Here is an 18,285-nt window from a genome sequence, read left to right on the forward strand (position 1 = left end):
CAAGGGGGAGGAGCAGAAAGAAAAGCCCCGAGAGCGGGAAGGGCGGAGACGGCTGCAGCTACCACCGCGGCCTCGAGCTCGGCGATGACCCAGCAAGGGGCGGCCCTGCAGAACTACAATAACGAGCTGGTCAAATGTGAGCGGGGGGGGGGGGGAAGCGGGCAGGTTCGGAGGAAAGACTAGGCCGCGGGTTGCCATGGCGACGAGGGCCTGCTTGGGCCGGGGAGGAGGAAGTTGCGGGCCTATCCAGCCCCCCGGAAGTTTGGCTACCTTGGAGTATCAGGAAAGCTGCGAGGAGGGGGGGGGGGGGCTATGGGGAAATGATGGGAGGGCATGAACGTATCTTCCTGTATTGTAGGACCATGCTGTATGGATAAAATATGACCTGTGTGTTAGGACATTGGCAGGAGTTTGTGGGAGGCTGGGGTGTCTTGGTTCTGCCAAGAGTGAGAAGAATCTCGTAGGGTTGCCAAGCTCCTGGAATCACGACCTAAATGATTAGTTCTCCTGGAGAAAATGGCTGCTTTTGGAAGGTGGACTCTCTGGCATTATATCCTGCTGAGGTATTTCCCCTCCCCAAACCCCACCCTCCCTAGACCCTGCCCCAAATCACCAGGAATTTCCCAACTTAGAACTGGCAACCCTACTGCTAGGATCCTGGAAATTGGCACGTGGGGTAAAAAGGTACAGAATTGGCTGTACTTGAGAAAGCAAGACACTGCTGCCTGAGGTGAGAGTAGTGTTTGTAGGGGAAAGCAGGTCATCCTTGAACATGAAGATCTGAGAGTATGAAGACTGTGGTCAAAACCTTGAGAGAAAATTGAGGGACAAGTGAGGCGTTAACCTGGGTCTTCTGGGACTGGAAGATGCTGGAGAAGAGAGGCTTTTGAAAGTAATCCTAACAAGGCTGCTCAGAAGTAACTTGTTTTATTTAAGGGGCTTGCTTCCAGGAAAGTATTCTTACAACTGTAGTCTTTGTCTTCTGTACCATGGAGACAGAGGGAGGGAGGCTATAGGATAGTCTAGTGTGCCCTGTAGTTTGGATACCTGGGTAAAGGGTCTGAGGAAATATGGTGTCTGGGTTGTCAGCAGCCACTGCAAGCTAATTGTACGTTGAACCTGTGGGAGCTCTGTGGGTTGTATCTCCCCATTTCATTTTATTTATATTATATATCGACTACCTTTTTCACTGAGAAAGGCAGATTATACAGTGTAAATCAAATTCAATGTACCAGATGAGACATCCAATAAACAGTCATTGAGTAATAATACTATCATTTAATGCCACGCGGACTGAAATGGACACCAGCCCGCAGTGCTCTGGGTTGCTCATGGTTAGATCTGTGAAAACACTAGCAGTTGCAGACCATGCACAAAGATATATGGCTGGGAGTGCTGCTGTGATAGGTGTGTATTTAGGGAGAGCTCTGGATTTCCCCATAATACAAATCTCCATTCTCAGGTATTGAAGATCTGTGCATAAAAAGGGATGAGCTGAACAAACAGATCCGGCTAGAGGAAGAAGAGAAGGTTAAGCTGCAGAATGAAATCCGTCTCTTGACAGAGAAGCTAGCCCGTATTAATGAAAACCTGGCCCGCAAGATGGCTTCCCGGAATGAATTTGATAAAACCATTGCTGAGACTGAAGCTGCTTATATGAAGGTATTGGTTGTGGAACTCTCACAACCTGGTTTGCATTTCTTTAAGGTAGCTGGACAGAAGCGCTACACTTGTATTAGGTTCAAGATTCTTGCCAGATACCAAGAATATCCTCATACTGCTCTCTGCTTTTCAAAAATTTGAACACTTATCAGTGCAACCCAAATCTTGCAGCGCCTCCCTAATGGCTGCCATACGAGAGAGTGTTGTCTCATGGGTGGCATTTTGTAGTCTGTCCATCCCCTTTCCCCTGGTAAAATGTACTATTTAGCACATTTTCTTTGAGGGAAAATAACTTCTGTTACAATGAACAACCTACAGAATACTTCTTCAGATAGAGGATCACCCCCAAAGGCATTGGCAGTTGAGTCAAAGCACGCCCAGGACGATCCCAAGTTGCGCCTAGTTCTTCTGGTGAACAGGGCTAGGCAAGTAGGAAATTATCAATGCCCATAGTAGTGTCCTTCAACGCACAGCAAATTCTACTGCTTCTGGAAGCAGCTACTTTTTCTTCTCAATAAAATTGTTTCTTCCTAACCACCCTATGGTGGTTTCCGCATGGTCACTTTACAGTGTTTCAGAATCTATTCTGCTTCCCATGTTCTCCAGAGTTCTGCATGTGCCAGGGAGTCACAGGAAGCAGAAACAGTTCAGGAAGCAGAAACAGTTTTTGTCCATCTTTTCCCCATTTTTTCCCCCTGCACACATTCCGCAAATTTTTAAAAAGCCACTGACCAGTTGCTGATGCCCATGCAGAATCAAAAACTCCCGTTCTGCTTCTCGTGCCCCCCTTGTTCCTTTCCCCCAGGAGCTGATTGATCTGTCTGCCAGCAATCACTCCCACTCTCCTCATCTCTCTCAACTCGTTTTCCACCATTTTTATCAGTAAAGCGAGGTAAGGGTCATAAGGCTGCTTCTCTGTTCACTTCCTTCCTCCTGGGTATGCATGCACTCATTTTTTTTTTCAAAGCCAAGAACTAGTCATAACACTGCTGTTTATTCCCTACTGGCTTTAAACGCCAGGAAAGGCTTAAATGACTGCTTTTCCCTGCCTCCTGGTGTCTTTGCCTAATGCCAAAGAGGGGGAAAAAACCCAACCTGTTTTTCACAGCCCTCTGCAAAACAAAGCTGCAGGGAGGGAATGAAACAGCACCATTTTAACCCTTTCCTGGCTTAGCTTTAAAAAAATAAATGAGTGGAACAAGCATGAGAAGTACATTTCCCCCCCCCAGAACTCTGCCACCAATTGCCTCTCCAGTGGGCATGGGACAGCCCAGTCAGCAAACACGGGGGTGGGGAATGGATTCCAGCACTGCAATGTTAAGACACGTGGAATTTTTTTAAAAAAATGATGTCAGCTCCAGCCCCAACAAAATGCAGCTCCAAACAGACACATCTCAACTAGTCTGTAGACACCAAATCGCCTCAAGGCCGTGCAGTGCTGAATGAGGTGACCCCAAGCCGTTTCAACATCGATCAGTGTGAACGCTCAGCATCACCAGCTTAAAGTGTGCCATGCGGAATCAGCCTATGTCTTTCTGTGCATTGAGGAACTGCGTCGTTTCAGCTAAGGATCTAGCCTTCCTTACGTGGATTTGCTTAGCCTCCTTCACTCTCTCTCAAATTCCTTTTAAGTTCCAGCCAAGCCTTTCTGCCTTCCATGGATCCTTGGTCTCCAAAATGTGCCCTGTATATTGTCCAGATTTTTAAAGGAGTTTAAGTACTAGGTCTTGAATGTGCTTTGGATTGTATTTTTATACTTGGAAGTATTGTTGCTTGTTGAATTTCTGCCCTAAATCACAAACAAATCTAAGACAGACCATGCTTATCTATGAGTTTCAGTCCTTAACTGTTATGTACAAACATGCAACAAACCCCATATTTTTAAAGTGAAAAACCTGCTTTGAGAGAGGAGAGAGTTAAGTATGGAATCAGCCTGCTCCTAATTCAAGCACTTTAAAAACCTCCTTGCATCTCATGTTCCAAAGGGAAGTAAACAAATATCCTAACTTTATTTTTACTTTTCCTTCCTGCTTTGCAGATCTTGGAAAGTTCACAGACACTACTAAATGTCCTCAAAAAGGAAGCAGGGAATCTCACCAAAGCCACAGATACAAAAAGCTCTGTGACTAAAGAAAGTTGAGCAGTTGTTTGAAATAGTTCTTTTAAGAGGGAGCGCAAGGCTCACTGGAAACTTTGCAGATACTGCTTGGTTTAAAACAATGTCTAATAAATTGTATAGTTTTCTCAAAGCTTTCTTGCTTTATGTTTAAGATGACAAAGATTCAATTGAACTGGCAAACAGCTCCTAACAGCAGAAACCTTTCATAGGCATGCTATACATAAGATGTTAACAAAGATGAGGCTGCCTTTTTCCTTAGTGGAAAGAGCTCTTGTACATGACTTTCTGTTTTAGCTTCACCCCTCTACTGCAGCATGAGATTTGCTAGCAATAACTGTATTGACTCCATATTCCCATATAGTATCTAGTGCACAGAAGTTGTAGCATGGGAGGTAGAGTACAGTTCTGAACCTGTCTAGTTTGTAGTATGAGCTGAAATAATTGCAGTGTTAAAGGCAGCATCAGGCAGGTTTTAGAGATGTCCAATAAATTATTTTCCTCGAGTCACCACTGGCTATTAGTTTCTGATGTTCTCAGGCTACTATATTTACTTAAATGCAAGACTAGGGTTTTTCCCAGGTATGCCATCCCAAAAGAAGGGGTCATCATACATTCACATATGAACTAATTATGTCCAGTAATAAAAACTGTATACAACTTTGGGGGGGGGGCATCTTACAATTGGGGTTGTCTTTCTTGAGAGGAAAGCAAGATTGAACTTCTGGATACTGTGAGCAGAAAAACTACAAAGTGTGCTCTACTAAAAAGACCTTTGTGTGAACTCATAACTTGGTCAAACTCATTCAATGAATCTGTTGCATTTATATCTCACTTCTCTTCCATCATAAATTCAAGACAGCATTCATGAAATTCTCAAGAGGCTTCCACTTAATCTCTTTGGTTCCCCTTCTTGCTGTCACCACTGTCTTATAGGACATTTGTACACATGGATCCCATACCAGGCATAGCTTTTCAGAAGTTAAATGGCTGTCCCTTCCTTTTCCAGTGGAAAGGCTGGTAAGACACAGCCTGTTGATGACACCCAAAACACACCTGCTTAGCTTCAGCAAGGTTACTTTGTCATAGCCTTCCAATCACATTAGGAACAGCATGTGGATGTTTTTTTTACTGTCACCCAAGAGTGAAACTATCCAGTTATCTTACAAGGTGTGGAAAACACTCAGAACAGATTATAGAATACTTGACCGGTGCAATCAAATTTTGTGAAAACTTCCATTCAGTTTGAACCTCCTGCCTCCCTTGGTATTAAGATATATTAGTGAAGTATAAACTAGGTTTGAAAACACGTGGCTCTGGTTAAAGTACTGGTAGACAGGCAGCACTGGTTCTAACTGAGCATAGAATTTCAGCTTTTGGCATTACACAACCTTAAAAGGGTCTTGTCACCTCCATAGTCCACACAGGTGTTCAAAGGAGGCCAAGTTCTACTTGTAGTTCAGATTCCTGCATTCCAATAGTTTAACCTTATAAGTGCTTTCCAAATTCTGCATCTGTTCACTGTCACTATGCTCTTGATTTACTTGCAGGGAACTGAAAGTGGTTCAATAGAACTACTTTTTATGGTGTGCCCGCTCACTCCTTTCATTGTCCCATTGTCTCTGGTCAAACATTATTTGAAGCATTATAGAACCGGTTAGACTAAAGCCTGCAAGACAGAAAAAAAATACATAACAAGAATGTTCATAGGTCTGTTAACACTTTAGTCAAGCATTAACCCCCTGCAGCTTCAAGTAGCAAAAGAAACTGCCGCTGCTATTTCTACATAAGTCAATTGGAAAGGAGTTCAGTGAGCTGCAGTAAGCCCAGCTGCATGGCTATATTAAGCCTCCCTCAAGCATCCAATGGCAACTAGAACTTGGAGCTCAGGTAAATGTTCCATATGTATATGATAGAAAGCTTTAGCCTCGTCAAGGTTTGGCTTGAGTTTAAAATGATGTGTAGAAGATCTGATTCTATTATCGTAGATTACCACACAAGAAACACCCCCTATGCTGCAAGAGTTGCGTACCATGAGCAAACAGAGGCAGGAACTATAGGAAGTGTTCTATGGAGAAAGTACCCTCTAATTTTGGTTTGCTATTCTGCATGTTTGTTCTAGCCACAGAAACAGACATATCCTTAGGAAACTCCAGAACATATTCAAGAGTCAACAAAAATAACAGGCAGCAGTGAAGAAATCACTTGTGTGGTTTTAATGAGCTTTGGAAGCACAAAGTGATACCATTCCTGAGGGAATGGGAATAACAAATACAGTAGTTTGGCCCCTCCAGCCAGACCCAGCAACAATGGGCAGCTGAGTACATGATCTAGAAATCCTATTCCCTCCAATAAATTGTTCTCAAGTGCAAAATGCAGAGCATTTGATAATTCATCATAGTAAATAAGCTCAATTTGTTTTGACATTCTAAACAAAAAATAGTAAAGTTTCAGAGAAGAAGTCTTGGTCCTTTGGACTAGGGCTGGACATAGGGTTTATCATTTCCATTTGCACACATTAATTTCAATCATATTTCTAAACACACACACACATACTAGAGTGCAGATAATGTTCTGTTCTTCCACAGAAGCTACTTGTATGTCAAGTTTACAGTACTTAACCTCACTTCCCTAACCTGAACTTAGCAAATTGCTATGTAGAACATTTACTGCAAATGCCATCCAAATACAGCACACATTTCAGGCTACCACATCTGTTTCTTTTGGAATCTGGCCATGAAAGGTCATTGCTGCAACTTTGAGAGAAGATCAGAAAACAATGAGAAGTTTCCCCCGCCTGCAAACATGGAGACTGCTTGACCCAACAGCTGCTCTAGAGGATATGAAGTCCTGAGATCCAGCAGCTGTGGACTTCCCAGAGGAGAACTGGGACAAGAACTCTGCTTCCCAGCTAATGAAAATGCACTTAGGGTTGTTTTGAATGAAGATTGTTCATGGAGTGGCCAATCACTAAGAGCTGCAGTTTATGTGGAGAGCTGCTCACCTATAACCCCAGCTATGCAGTATTACCCTCAACTTCTTACAAGTTTAGGGAAAGGAGTGCTTGTGGCAATGCCCAGCTCAACCGGGGATTGGAGATTACAGATAACCTTTCAGAGCTGATTAAAGTTGCCACAAAATAAGCATAAGTAACTGCCAGGTGCTTGTTCAAAACTCTCCTTAGACACATTCAGATATTGTTCCTTGTTAAAAGCCATTCCTTATAATACTAGAAACTATTCCCAAGTTTACTTTTTAAAATAAAGAACAGAGCTTCTTTTTTTCCTTTTTTCATTAACCATCTCAAGCAGGCAACATCACTCTCCATTATTTGCACAACAGAAGAATCAGACTCCAAATTTCAGTCTTTCAGAGCATGTATGTGCCCAGATGAATTCTAAAACGGTGTTTTCCATTAGGTGGCATCTGTCAAATCACACACCTTGTTTGTACAGAACCAGCACCAAGCTAATTGCCAGGCCAGTTCAAACAAGCCTGGCTGATGTGAGCAGCACAGTCAAGCGAGAAGAAAAGCAAATCAGGAATAAGCAGCCCAGTCTCAATCCAGTTCAATCTCCAAAAAAGTGATTCATACTCAAAAAAGTGATTCACATCCATTAATTCAGCAATTGGTCTTAAGCAGAACTAGTAAAGTCACAGGTAGGACAAGTAGGCTGCCTCAGAACAAGTAACGCACAAGAATCCAGTGTAAATACAGAGCTCCCCCATCCCAAATGGCTTCTTGGTATCCAATAAGGGAGAGCAACTTGGCTACAAATGCCCACCTTGTTCTCCCATTAAGTGCTTATGCAGACACCTGTAGGCAAGGAGACCAGGAATTTTGGGGTGGTCTCTGTTCAGCACCGTCGGATTAGCAGTTAGAAGTATAGGGCAGGTTCACTACCAAAGTCAGAGAGGTTGCTCTTGTCTGCTGGAGTAAGCTGTAAGGGAAGACAAACAAAAGGGATAGATGCCATACTGTTCTTCCAGATAACAGAAACAGGGAGGGAAACAAAATGGAGAAACTAAGCACTATAATTAACAAAGGAGTCTCACTTCCACACAATGCAATAAAGAAATGCAACCACTCCAAAGGGGAATAAATCTGACATTATTTCCAGATTAATAAGTCCCCAGCTGCCTCCCAACACTGGCAATGTCTGAACCTGAAGTTGTGGGTTTTCTATCTGAGGCAAGTGTGGGGAACATCTTACACTTTTAAAAGGTAAATATCTGCTTATGCTTTCCTCAGATCAAAACATAAAAGGGAAAAAGTTGAAACTTGGGCAAATACTCCCCCAGATCTTACCATGACTTGGCTGCCAGGCAGGGCAGCATCCCGTGGAAAAGCCCCTGTGTTTGGAGGTATTTCCTCATACTGCTGTTCCTGCCACTTGCTGAATTCAACTGAATGCTTTGGGGTATAACTTGACAAACCTATAGGGGAAAGAGCATGAAAATGTGTAGTTTGAACAAAAGTAGCCAGGCAAGCAAGCAAAACTTGGAGGTTTAAGAGAAAAAAAGGCTTTAACGTGCATCCATCTTCAACTTTGTGCTCCAAAGACTGGAATAAAATAATATACATCTTAATTAAATTGTATCACATAACTTAGTAACTACTTCACCTCATTTTCCTCATCAAGGGAACAGCCACCAAGTGACAGTGCAAAGTGAACAGTTCCCCTATTTAGAAAATGTATCCTTCCCAAATTACATCCACACATTATATATGACCGACTCCATGAAATGGAACGATGGAATCTGCAGCTCTTCAGTAAAACAGTACAAAATTTACAAGATTATACTTAAATCTTAATTAAATCTGGAACTAGGTTCTTGCTGGTTAGGTCCTCACAATTGTCATACTACATTTGAAAGCACTGGAAATGAGGAAAGTCCACTTTTCCACTAATTTAGGCCCCTGAATTGTGTGAATGATTAAAGAAGAAAAAAAAGGCAAACGGTGCAAGGGAAGAGTCTTTAATGTTTATATAATCCTTGCCTTGGTGCAGCCCCCCTTCTTTTCTACTGAATGATTAAAGAGCAATAGGTAGTAATTAACAGAAAAGAGAACAGCACTTTGAAGGAAAAGATAGAATTTCTGTCTTATTTGAAGTCATTGCTCTTCGTACCATGGCCATGAAAAGCAGGTTCTGCAACATGAAGAATTAGATAACAGCTTTGCCTTTTCTCCAAAGATCACTGACGGTTCACCAACAGCTTAAATCACAGTGCAGAGGGAAAATGATGGGCAAGAAAAGAATACCAGATTCCTACCATTGCTACTCTTTCCAGCATAGCCCTACAGACCTGAGTTCACTGCATTTGAGTTCGGGGTGCTGTTTGGGCGAGGAATGAACAAGGCAGGTTTCTCATCCACTTCTGTGGCATACTCTTCCTCCTCCTCCTCCTCTGCCTCCACTAAGGAGTTCTCTGATGGGTATTCAAACATAGTTTGCAGGCTGGTTTCATTGAAAGAGATCTTCATCTGGAAGAAAGCAAGGAGAGTACATGGGAAGCTGCGTTGTAACCCTACCTGAAGTTTGATAGTTGCTAGCTTACTCCACCTGAAGGGTGGTAATTATTTAGAAGTATACATTAAAGAAAAACAATCCAATTATGAATTAAAAAACAGCATTAAAGCCCCATCTTGTTCCTGCTCGTCCACCAAATGCTGGCAAAATAAGGACCATACAGCACTTCTGAAAGGTGCTGAGAATAAGAAACAAATGCCAAGAATTCCTCTAAGAGCCCATGCTGTTCATAAATTATATATTGATGGTAAATTCAAAAAAAGCCTGATAGACAGTTGTTACAGTGTTGTCCCTGCTAATCTAGACTAATGATCTAGACTCTAGACAGCCAGTGTGTGCAGTAGTTAGAATGTCAGACTAGAAACTGGGAGACCCAGGTTCAAATCCCTGCTCTGTCACGGAAGGTCACTGGGTGACCTTGGGCCAGTCGCGCACACTCAGCCTAACTTACCTCACAGCATTGTTGTGAGAATAAAATGGAGGAGAGAAGAATGATTTAAGCCACTCTGAGTCCCCATTGGTGAGAAAGGTGGGGGTAGAAATGAATAAATAAATAAATAAACCCCTGTTGGTTTGTCTCATCACAGTTGGTAAGAGTTCAATTTAAGAGTTTGCACTGCAATTGCAGGTCAAAACAACAGTACAATTTTCAGGCCTTGGTCACACATACTTATTCTAAAAGGTCTTCAACAGACCTTTGAAAAGTAACCTTGTGGAGGAAGGTCATAGAGGTGGATGCAGCCACTGGCCTTTCTTCCTCAGTAGAGGCATTTAGTTGTAGCAGGAAGTGAGAGGGTTACCATGCCCACAGTTGGAATGACTGACTGAAACTCCACTCTCAAGGCCTGCATTATTTCTGCTTAGTTTTTAATTTAGCCAATTGCTTTGGTCTGGATTATCCCAAGAATGACCAAACAAGCCAAGTATAACAAGCCAAGTAGTACATCTGGGAATTATGGTAGCCTGCTTGATACTAAAAAGTACAATATATGGCTTTTGACTTTCGTAGCCATGGTGATTGTTCACAGTGCCCCTCAGAACCCAACAGTCAGCCCCAAGCTAAGAGATGCCAGCCCAAAAGCATACCTTAATAGCTTGCAAAATCAAACACATGAACAAGTCTTGCCTAAGCTCATGAAAAGTAGTGCAAAATCTGGCTAGCAATAAAAAAGGGTGGCAGCCAGTTTTGCCATAGTCATCTCAATTCTGCATCCAGAATATACAAATCAGGCACATTTATGTAAATCACTATGGCTTGCATGACATTTTCCCTTCATAAAATTAAATTCAACGTCAGACAACTTGACTAAGATGAACATACTAAATAAATGTAAGGTACAAAATCATAACATATGTTGAAGACTCAGTTTTAAGGTGCATGTCCAGTGTTTCTGCCTGCCAGAGTCCTGGCTCTGGGGAGTGAGTCATGCAGCTTTTTGCCAGAGGGGAGAGTACCTCTAGCATTACTCCATGCTCTCAGGCCTTATAATGAAGCGCCAAGAATCTCCTCTTACAGGAGAAAGAGCCCACAAAGTGACCAGCTCTCTGTAATCAATATGCCAAGGCACATGGCAGCTAGAGCAATACACAGGGCTCAAAATACCACATGCTGCTTACAAGACATGGAGGAGTTTCAAGTTCCTTGGAAGAGACATGCAGAGTCTGGGTCCTGCCCCTGATTAAGTGCTTGAATGAAAAGCAAACTCTTTTTAATATCTGCCCAATGTGATGGTGGGCACGCCATTCATTGTATTTAAAAATAAAAATTTCTCACAGATGATCAGATGTGTGTCAAACATAACTAAGTGCATGCCATTTATAAATGAAGGATGCCATCTCAGTTTACGTGGGCAGCATTTCTAATTTTGAAAGGGGTTATTTATTTGCATCTGGATGTTGCAAATCATTTATACAGCATAATGTGCATGCCTCTGTCTTCTATGAGGAAAGCTGATGCCTTGAGAAAGGGAACAAATCACTCAAACTATTGTATCAAGGAAGAAAGATTAAAGCTATTTTTAAGATTTAAGCCATATTACCTGCTTCCAGGAGAGCACACAAATGTCTGCTTCCACTGAAACCTAACCTGTTGAAGCTTCATGAGCCATTTGGAACTTTTCTCAAGCTGGTCCTCCATAGAGAAGATTATCTGTACTTCTCTAGAAATATTCATTTTGCCAACAAGAGAAGATAGTAAACATCTGGCAGTACCACACTTTTCTCAGAAGTAACCCTTTACTGAAGAATCCATGACAAGATGAACTCAAGGTCAGAGAAGAACAAGCAGAACCCCTCCCCCCATTGCAGGAAAAAGCTGGATTTCGGCAGGTAAACAGGTCTTGCTTTTTTACTTTTTTTGTTCACAACCATCTGCACTGTCAGGCCAAGAGCCAAGAATTAACAGTCTTGGTGCCACCTGAACATAGCAGCACAATAGCTATTCAGTCACAGGTTTTCCCCTTCACAGCACAAGCTATACATAGTAACTTCAGCCAGGGGAAGAGGGGAAACCTTTCAACAGCAGCAACATCACAAACAGCAAGGAGAGAGAAGACATACTGAAGACACCTGACTGCCAGTAAACTAGTTCTCAAGACACTTGCTCTGGAAAAAAATTAAAAATTGCTTTTGACACCTGAGCAACAAGCTACAAGATCACACTGTGGTCAAATGTCAAAGGACTCTGACTACCAGTAATATGTAAGCACAAAAGTTCCTCTTCTCATACTAGCTATGACATCACCTAATTTAACCTTTTGCCTCTCAACATTCTTGACCCTTCGTTCTTCCAAGTAATGCTGCAGTCAAAACAGCCATCCAAACTCATTCTGCCCAACAAATCAGAATACTGGGAGGGAGGCAAGATAAATTTGGAAGATAAGATTGCCAACCCTCTGCCAGGTTAAGCAAGAAAGGGTAACAAAGGCAAACACAGTGTACCATTACTGCAAAGCACAGCTGCTGTTTGACACTGAACACCCCAAACAATAATGCCACAAGATCACACTGGGGTCATGATCTATACAGTTGTAATCATAGAGAGCTAGGCAAGGTGAACAAAGACTAAGCCAGATGCTTGCCCAATACAATCAGCAAGGGAGACTTCAGTGTGGCTTTCTTGCTGGTCTTTTGTACCAAATTTTTATGAACACAATCCCAATTCATTAGCAGCTTTTTAAACTCAAACTAAAAGTGCAACAATAGAAGAAAAGCAGCATATTATCTCTCATCATCTCAAATCCGCTGGGAATCTTCAAGCATAGATTCAATTCTACACTAGAGCAGAGAATATTAATTCATGGAATACATAAAGGGACAACAGCAGTCTGGAGACCTCTCCAATCAGTATCACTTAGGTAGCTGCACATTTTTTATTTGTTGTGTGAATGGATGTTTTGCAGGAAAGTCAACAATAAAATTGCTTGAAGCCCATGTTAACAAATCAAACCCTGAATGCTTTTGCTCTTTCCTTTTTGATTTTACTTTTCCCAGGGAGCACAAGGCAAAAGTGAGCATCCATTTTTGTTCTGTTGTACACTGAACAGTTCTTAGAGATATGAACTTCAGCACTGACTCACAATTCTGATCGAGATTTGGCAGTTTTTGAAGCAAAGATTTGAACAGTTCAATTGGCGGGATCAAATATTTTCTCTAGATATGAAGTCTCAAGACAAATGGAAAACTTTGTAATAGAATTTCCTCCCCCATCTCAAGCATTTTTTAATTTTCCAATTAAAATATTGGAACGTCTTGGGCACACGCCAAACTCCTGGAATATTTAAAATAATCTACACCATTAAATAATTATAATTCCCATGCATACTGTAGACATATTCATCATGTAAATATTGGATTCATTTCTACAATGAGAAGATGCTGCTGTCTTCATAATATAAGCATACGGGGCATTTTTGTTTTTGGATTGTCATGTGCCTTCTTCTCATGACCTTTAAAATTAATATATATGTGCTTAGGTAGCACAAGGTGTAGCAGTTCGCAGCTGTGTCTCAAATTTTGACAAAACTAAGGTGTTTATATTTTTAAGTCAATATACCAGTATGTACAACTTATATTTTAAGTTATAAATGATGTGTTTTATGTTATTGAAGCAATAAAATAATTTTAAAGTTTGATACAAAAGTACTGCATGTATTTCTATATTTTACAAGGCTTCAATATTTCCAAATATTTTACATCCCACTCTCACCCTCTCTTCCCTTTTTAGGCAAAGGGCAGATTCAGTGGTGACTTGCATGGTCAAACCCAGCTGGCACCGCTCACAACCACAATGATGTAGTCTAGCAACATTCTGCACCAACACATCCAAGGCCCTCCCATCTCAGCAATAGCTCTTTATGTTGAAACGACAGTGCCCCATTGTCAGCTCTCTCTCCAGTTTGGCAAATGGACAAAACTGCATAAACTCCTGCACTGCCTACAGGAGGCCCTGGTGACTTCAAAAGAGCCCTCAGTGCTCCTTGGCAGCAGTCTAATGGTAGTTTAGAGTAGACAGATGTTGCTAGAGCCAATCTCCACACGAGACCTAGGATGATAAACCTTAGGTAAGCAGGAGAGTCTGAAGAGTTCCAGACCTCTGACCAATTTGCCATCTTGGAGCTCTGCCTTTAGAGAAGGATTCCAAGTGCCCCAGGAAACAGTGTCTCCAATAAAACTCCGCAATCTCATCATCAGCATTTGCCCCAGTTTGAGTGTGTAATCCCATATGGACAGTTACAGCATGCTCAAATAGCAAGGTTTCTTAGCAGCTTGGTGAGTACCAAACAGCTACACTATATGACTGTAAGCTTAAAAACATCAGGGTTGGGGGCATCTGGCAAAGGGTTCAGTGGTGGAGCATTCAGTCATGGTACCTCTAAGTTAAAAGGACTTCGGGCAGCAAGACTGAAAAAGATGTCTCAAGATGTTTCAAGAGTGGCTGCCAATCGGATCATACAACACTGATCTAAGCAGAAGGCAGCTTCATATATTCATATCAGGCTCCATGTAAACCATGTGCTTCACCTGCAGTTCATGGGAGTTTCCAGGTTAGCACAAAAGAGCTCTCTTTATTCAAGTGCCACCTGTTTCATTTCAAGACCTCACCATAAGCCCACAACTCCAATGAATAAAACGTGTTTTGGGCTGCTACACCATGCCTTGTTTGTGAACATATAAAGCTGCTTTATGCACAAACTTTTGAACCGCATAGCTCAGCATTCTCTGTTCTTCAGGGCCTTAGACAGGAAATGAGCTTTCTCAACATCAGTGGCCTTTTAACAGGAGATGCCAAGGATTGAATTTGGATCCTGGTATTGGTACAATATCAAGTGATATTTACATTTTGAGCCATGTCCAGGAAGTCAAGGCCAACAAGTTAATTAAATATTATAGTGCACAACTGAAAACTTAAAAAGGGCCCTGGGACCCTTTTTCAAGGCATTCTCATGCTTGACTGAGGAAGACTTCTACATGAACCTTCACCAGTTCCTGTTAGCAACGTAGACATGGGGACCAGTACCAGCTGGAGAAAACCTGCTCAAATTAATTGCAAAAATATAAAAAGCCAGAACATACTGTTCTTTCTTGTTCTATATGCAGTCTCAGAGGAACTCTCAAGATCACTTCATACACATCAGCTAACATTTAACTACCCTTTAGTACATTCATACTAAGAAATTACAAAGCAGAACTAACTTGGTAAACATTGTTCAGTGATTACTTGTGCACAGCCTAATCCATATGAGCATGAAGTGCATTAAGAATTCTAAGCAACATCAGTGACTGTACTTGCATAAAGCAGACAATTTAACAGAATCAATAGTTTCTGCAGTAACAAGACAGAGAAGATAGAACCGAACACGGGGAAAAAATGAATAGTTATCATAACAATTTTCACCAATGCCTGGAAAAACAGAAGTAAGTTACCTTTTTTCGTCGAGAGCCTGATTTGCTCATACAGGACTTATCCAAGGAAAGGTAACCCCCTATCACCTCAATCTCATTCACAGTGGGGTAGCGCTTTTTGAGACGCTGACCCAAATCCTCATGGGCCACATCATTCCTAGCTTTGGCTCGGCTTTCTTCTTCCTCCTCCTCTTCCTCCTCTGGCAGCTGAGCTCTGCTGAAGGTCTCCAGTGCAGCACTAGGGGGCTTCCTTTTGGGCACGATGGTGAAAGTGTTGCTACCTTTCTCAGAGACAGTGGCATAATCAGTAGGGTGGGGCCGGTATATGGGAATAGCCAAATCCTCTATCCCAAGGGAAGAATCACCTTCTTGGAGCACATCAAAGCCCTCCAGCCTTGGACTCAGGACTTTCAAGGGTGGCAAGTCTCCAGAATCCAGTTCAACCAAATCCTCATCTATGTAAGTCACAGGCACCAAAGTCTCAGTCCGCTTCTCTGGGGCAGGTGGCTGTACCCTTCCTGGCAAAGTTGGGGTGACTTCAGGTCCTAATGGGCCAGGGGCTTCTCCTTTCCGACGGGGTACAAAAAGAAAGGAGTTTCGAGAGTTGAGGCGCAAGCTGGCCAAGGCCTGTGCTTGGAGATCATGAGCAGGGATGGCAGTCAGGTCTGGCCTGGGGGCTGGGCGGATCTCAAAGGAGCCATTAGAACAAAGGAGTGGTGGGGGCCGGGCTGAGCTGGCCGTGGCACTGCTATCCAAACTGGCACTAGACTGCTGGGCTGGTAGCTGTGGGGTCTCAGTGGTCCCCTCAAGCTTTGGCTTCCATGAATTGGCTTGAGGCGGAGAGGCGGCGGCAGCGCTTGGCGATGGCACTGGCTTAGGCACAGCTACTGCCTGTCGATTTCTGCTCCCAGGTGGAATTGGCTCTACTGGCCCATTACTAAGCACAGGGGTGGAGTTTTCAGATACAGGGCAGCATCCACGCGGGTTTACCGTGAACGAATTGGAGCCAATCTTCTGTACAAAGCCTCCAGTGGGGTGGTTGCGTGGAGAACCAGGGCGCATAGGAGCGAGAGACAGCAGCGCAGGAGTGCCTTCTTGAGAAAGGTTTGGCACCACCGGCTGCGGTCGAAGGACCTCACCAGCCCTCCACCTTCCTCGCCCCACGTTGCTCCGGGGCCGCCGATCAAACTTCTGCAGCAGCCGACTGACCCTGCCAGGTTCAGACTCAGCACCTCCGTTCCCATCAAGGGTTGAGGAGGACGGCAACGCCCGCCCAGGCTCATAGATGACAACTTCAGCAGCCCGAATCTCTGTGACTGCGGACCCGCGGCGGGAGAGCAGGTCCCGGAAGGGATCTCTGCCACAGGGGGAGCTTGGAGGCGGAGGCGGCGAGGAGGAGGTGGAAGCTGGCTGCCCCTGCTGCGGGGAGTCGGCGCGGTCTTCTTTCTGGGTGGCCGTAGGGGAAAGTTCTGCCTCCCGGGATTCGATGATGAGGATGTTATCCGCGCGGATGGTACGGATGCCCGGCACGGAGCTGTACAGCTCAAGCAGCTGCGCCAAGGCTGGAGGCTCCACGGAGGCGGAGGAAGCTGTCGAGGAGGAGGAAGGGAAGGCAGGACGAGGCGGGGAAGGCAGAGCCCGCCTACGGCGCCGTCTCCGCTCGCTCTCCAGCCTCATGAACGGATTCTCCCTCAGAGGGCCCAGGCTCTCGGCCACCACCAACCGCTCCTTCGCCGCCCCCTCTTCGCGCTCTGTCCCTGACCCCGGAGGCGGCTTCGCGTCCGTCTCCAAGCCGCGCTGGAGCTCCACACCGGCCGCCAGCTTGGCCCGCTTCCGCTCCATGAGGGCTCGTTTCCAAGCGGGCAGCGCCGCTCCTCCCAAGGCCGGAGGGCTGCTCATGGTCCGGCGAACACTCCAGCAGCCACCCGCTCGGTCGGCGCCCACCCACCGCTCTGAGCCGCCTCTCCTCCTGTCTTCGGACACCGGCAACGGCGGCAGCGCCGCCCAGAGGGCAGACGACGCCGATTGGGCGAGAGCAGAAGAAGTAGGCTGAGGTAGTGGCGAAGATGATTGGTTAACACTTTTACAGGGCGGGACTTTTTGTGGTGAGAGCGATTACTATTGGCCAAAAATGTGCCTTAGAAGAGGCCCGCGGGATAAAAAAAAACTCAGAGCAGCTGATAGGGTGTGAGAGGAAGAGCCTCGCTTTCCTGCCTAGAAAATACTCCCCATTGGACAAGGATGAGGCTTGGAATCGGGCGATTGGGCAAGACTGTGAAAAACGGAGGTAGGTGGCAAAACTGATTGGTCAAGGAAATGATGTCCCGCCTCCATATTTTCATCACTCGGCAATCAGATGAGAATTCAGCAAGAGTGAAAGAAGGTTCAGGGAGAGAGTTAAAAGTCAGATCTTTCTGAAGGCTGTTTCTAACGATGCCTTCTATTGGATAGCTCAACCAAGGGCGTCCATTGGATAAGAATATCATCCTTTCCCCTGCTTTTTTTCTATGTGACTGCTCAATTCATTGGTGCATCGGAGAGAACTACATTGGTCTTGAAAGGGAGATGATTGGGCAAGACGAGTCCCCCTTGCGCCGTGGGGGGACCTGGGGCTTAATTGCAGCTGGGTGACTTGTTCGTGAATGGCAGGAGTTCTTCTGAGCACGTGTGGCGCCTATCACGTGGTGCTTTTGTGTCATTTGGTTGGCCTTAATAAAAGGCGTTTACATAGATGTTTCTGCACATCTTAGCCAGCAAACTTCACATCATAAAGTAATGAGACAAAGAGCACTGAGCATGTACAGAGTGCTATTTCCTTTCGCAAGCAATACTGCCAAGTAATGACAGTAGGGGAGAGGGAAAAAATTCCGGGAGAACTTGAGCTCCTGCACTTCTCACACCCATACAGTAGTATAAGATATAAACATTAAGTATATCACAATAACTTTTTAATTGTCAGAGAACCCCTGAACATGATGGGTTTCTCTCTTCATCACAGTTGAACCTTAGCCAGCCCTTGTGTCTCTGGAGGGAGAGGAAGAGCTTCCCTTTTCCTTCTCTCTCTCCCTA

At 44.1% G+C, this 18,285-nt stretch overlaps 2 protein-coding genes across 2 annotated transcripts; one reads left to right on the plus strand and one right to left on the minus strand.

The window, feature by feature from the left end:
- Positions 1-3: 3 nt before the first annotated feature.
- On the plus strand, positions 4-4,419 carry SSNA1 (SS nuclear autoantigen 1). Its single transcript, XM_054998190.1, has 3 exons — positions 4-136; positions 1,463-1,662; positions 3,701-4,419. Exons 1-3 carry the CDS (start codon positions 85-87, stop codon positions 3,800-3,802), a joined length of 354 nt encoding a protein of 117 aa, XP_054854165.1. The 5' UTR covers positions 4-84; the 3' UTR covers positions 3,803-4,419.
- A 1,552-nt stretch (positions 4,420-5,971) lies between these two features.
- TPRN (taperin) lies at positions 5,972-17,153 on the minus strand. The gene is made up of 4 exons (XM_054998567.1): positions 15,238-17,153; positions 9,089-9,266; positions 8,088-8,215; positions 5,972-7,719 (listed from the first exon to the last, which is right to left on the minus strand). The coding sequence occupies exons 1-4, from the start codon at positions 17,113-17,115 to the stop codon at positions 7,657-7,659; spliced, it is 2,247 nt and encodes a 748-aa protein (XP_054854542.1). The 5' UTR covers positions 17,116-17,153; the 3' UTR covers positions 5,972-7,656.
- Between the last annotated feature and the right edge of the window lie 1,132 nt (positions 17,154-18,285).

Source organism: Eublepharis macularius, chromosome 14 (genome assembly GCF_028583425.1).
Source record: "Eublepharis macularius isolate TG4126 chromosome 14, MPM_Emac_v1.0, whole genome shotgun sequence".
NCBI classification, from domain to species: Eukaryota; Metazoa; Chordata; class Lepidosauria; order Squamata; family Eublepharidae; genus Eublepharis; species Eublepharis macularius.

Coding starts and splice junctions, on each gene's coding strand:
- SSNA1 (XM_054998190.1), top strand. CDS start 85: ATGACCCAGCAAGGGGCGGCCCTGCAGAACTACAATAACGAGCTGGTC. Junction 137..1,462: donor CAATAACGAGCTGGTCAAAT/GTGAGCGGGGGG, acceptor CTCCATTCTCAG/GTATTGAAGATCTGTGCATA. Junction 1,663..3,700: donor CTGAAGCTGCTTATATGAAG/GTATTGGTTGTG, acceptor CCTGCTTTGCAG/ATCTTGGAAAGTTCACAGAC.
- TPRN (XM_054998567.1), bottom strand. CDS start 17,115: ATGAGCAGCCCTCCGGCCTTGGGAGGAGCGGCGCTGCCCGCTTGGAAA. Junction 9,267..15,237: donor CAGGCTCTCGACGAAAAAAG/GTAACTTACTTC, acceptor GCTTTCTTCCAG/ATGAAGATCTCTTTCAATGA. Junction 7,720..8,087: donor TGCCTGGCAGCCAAGTCATG/GTAAGATCTGGG, acceptor CTTCCCTTACAG/CTTACTCCAGCAGACAAGAG.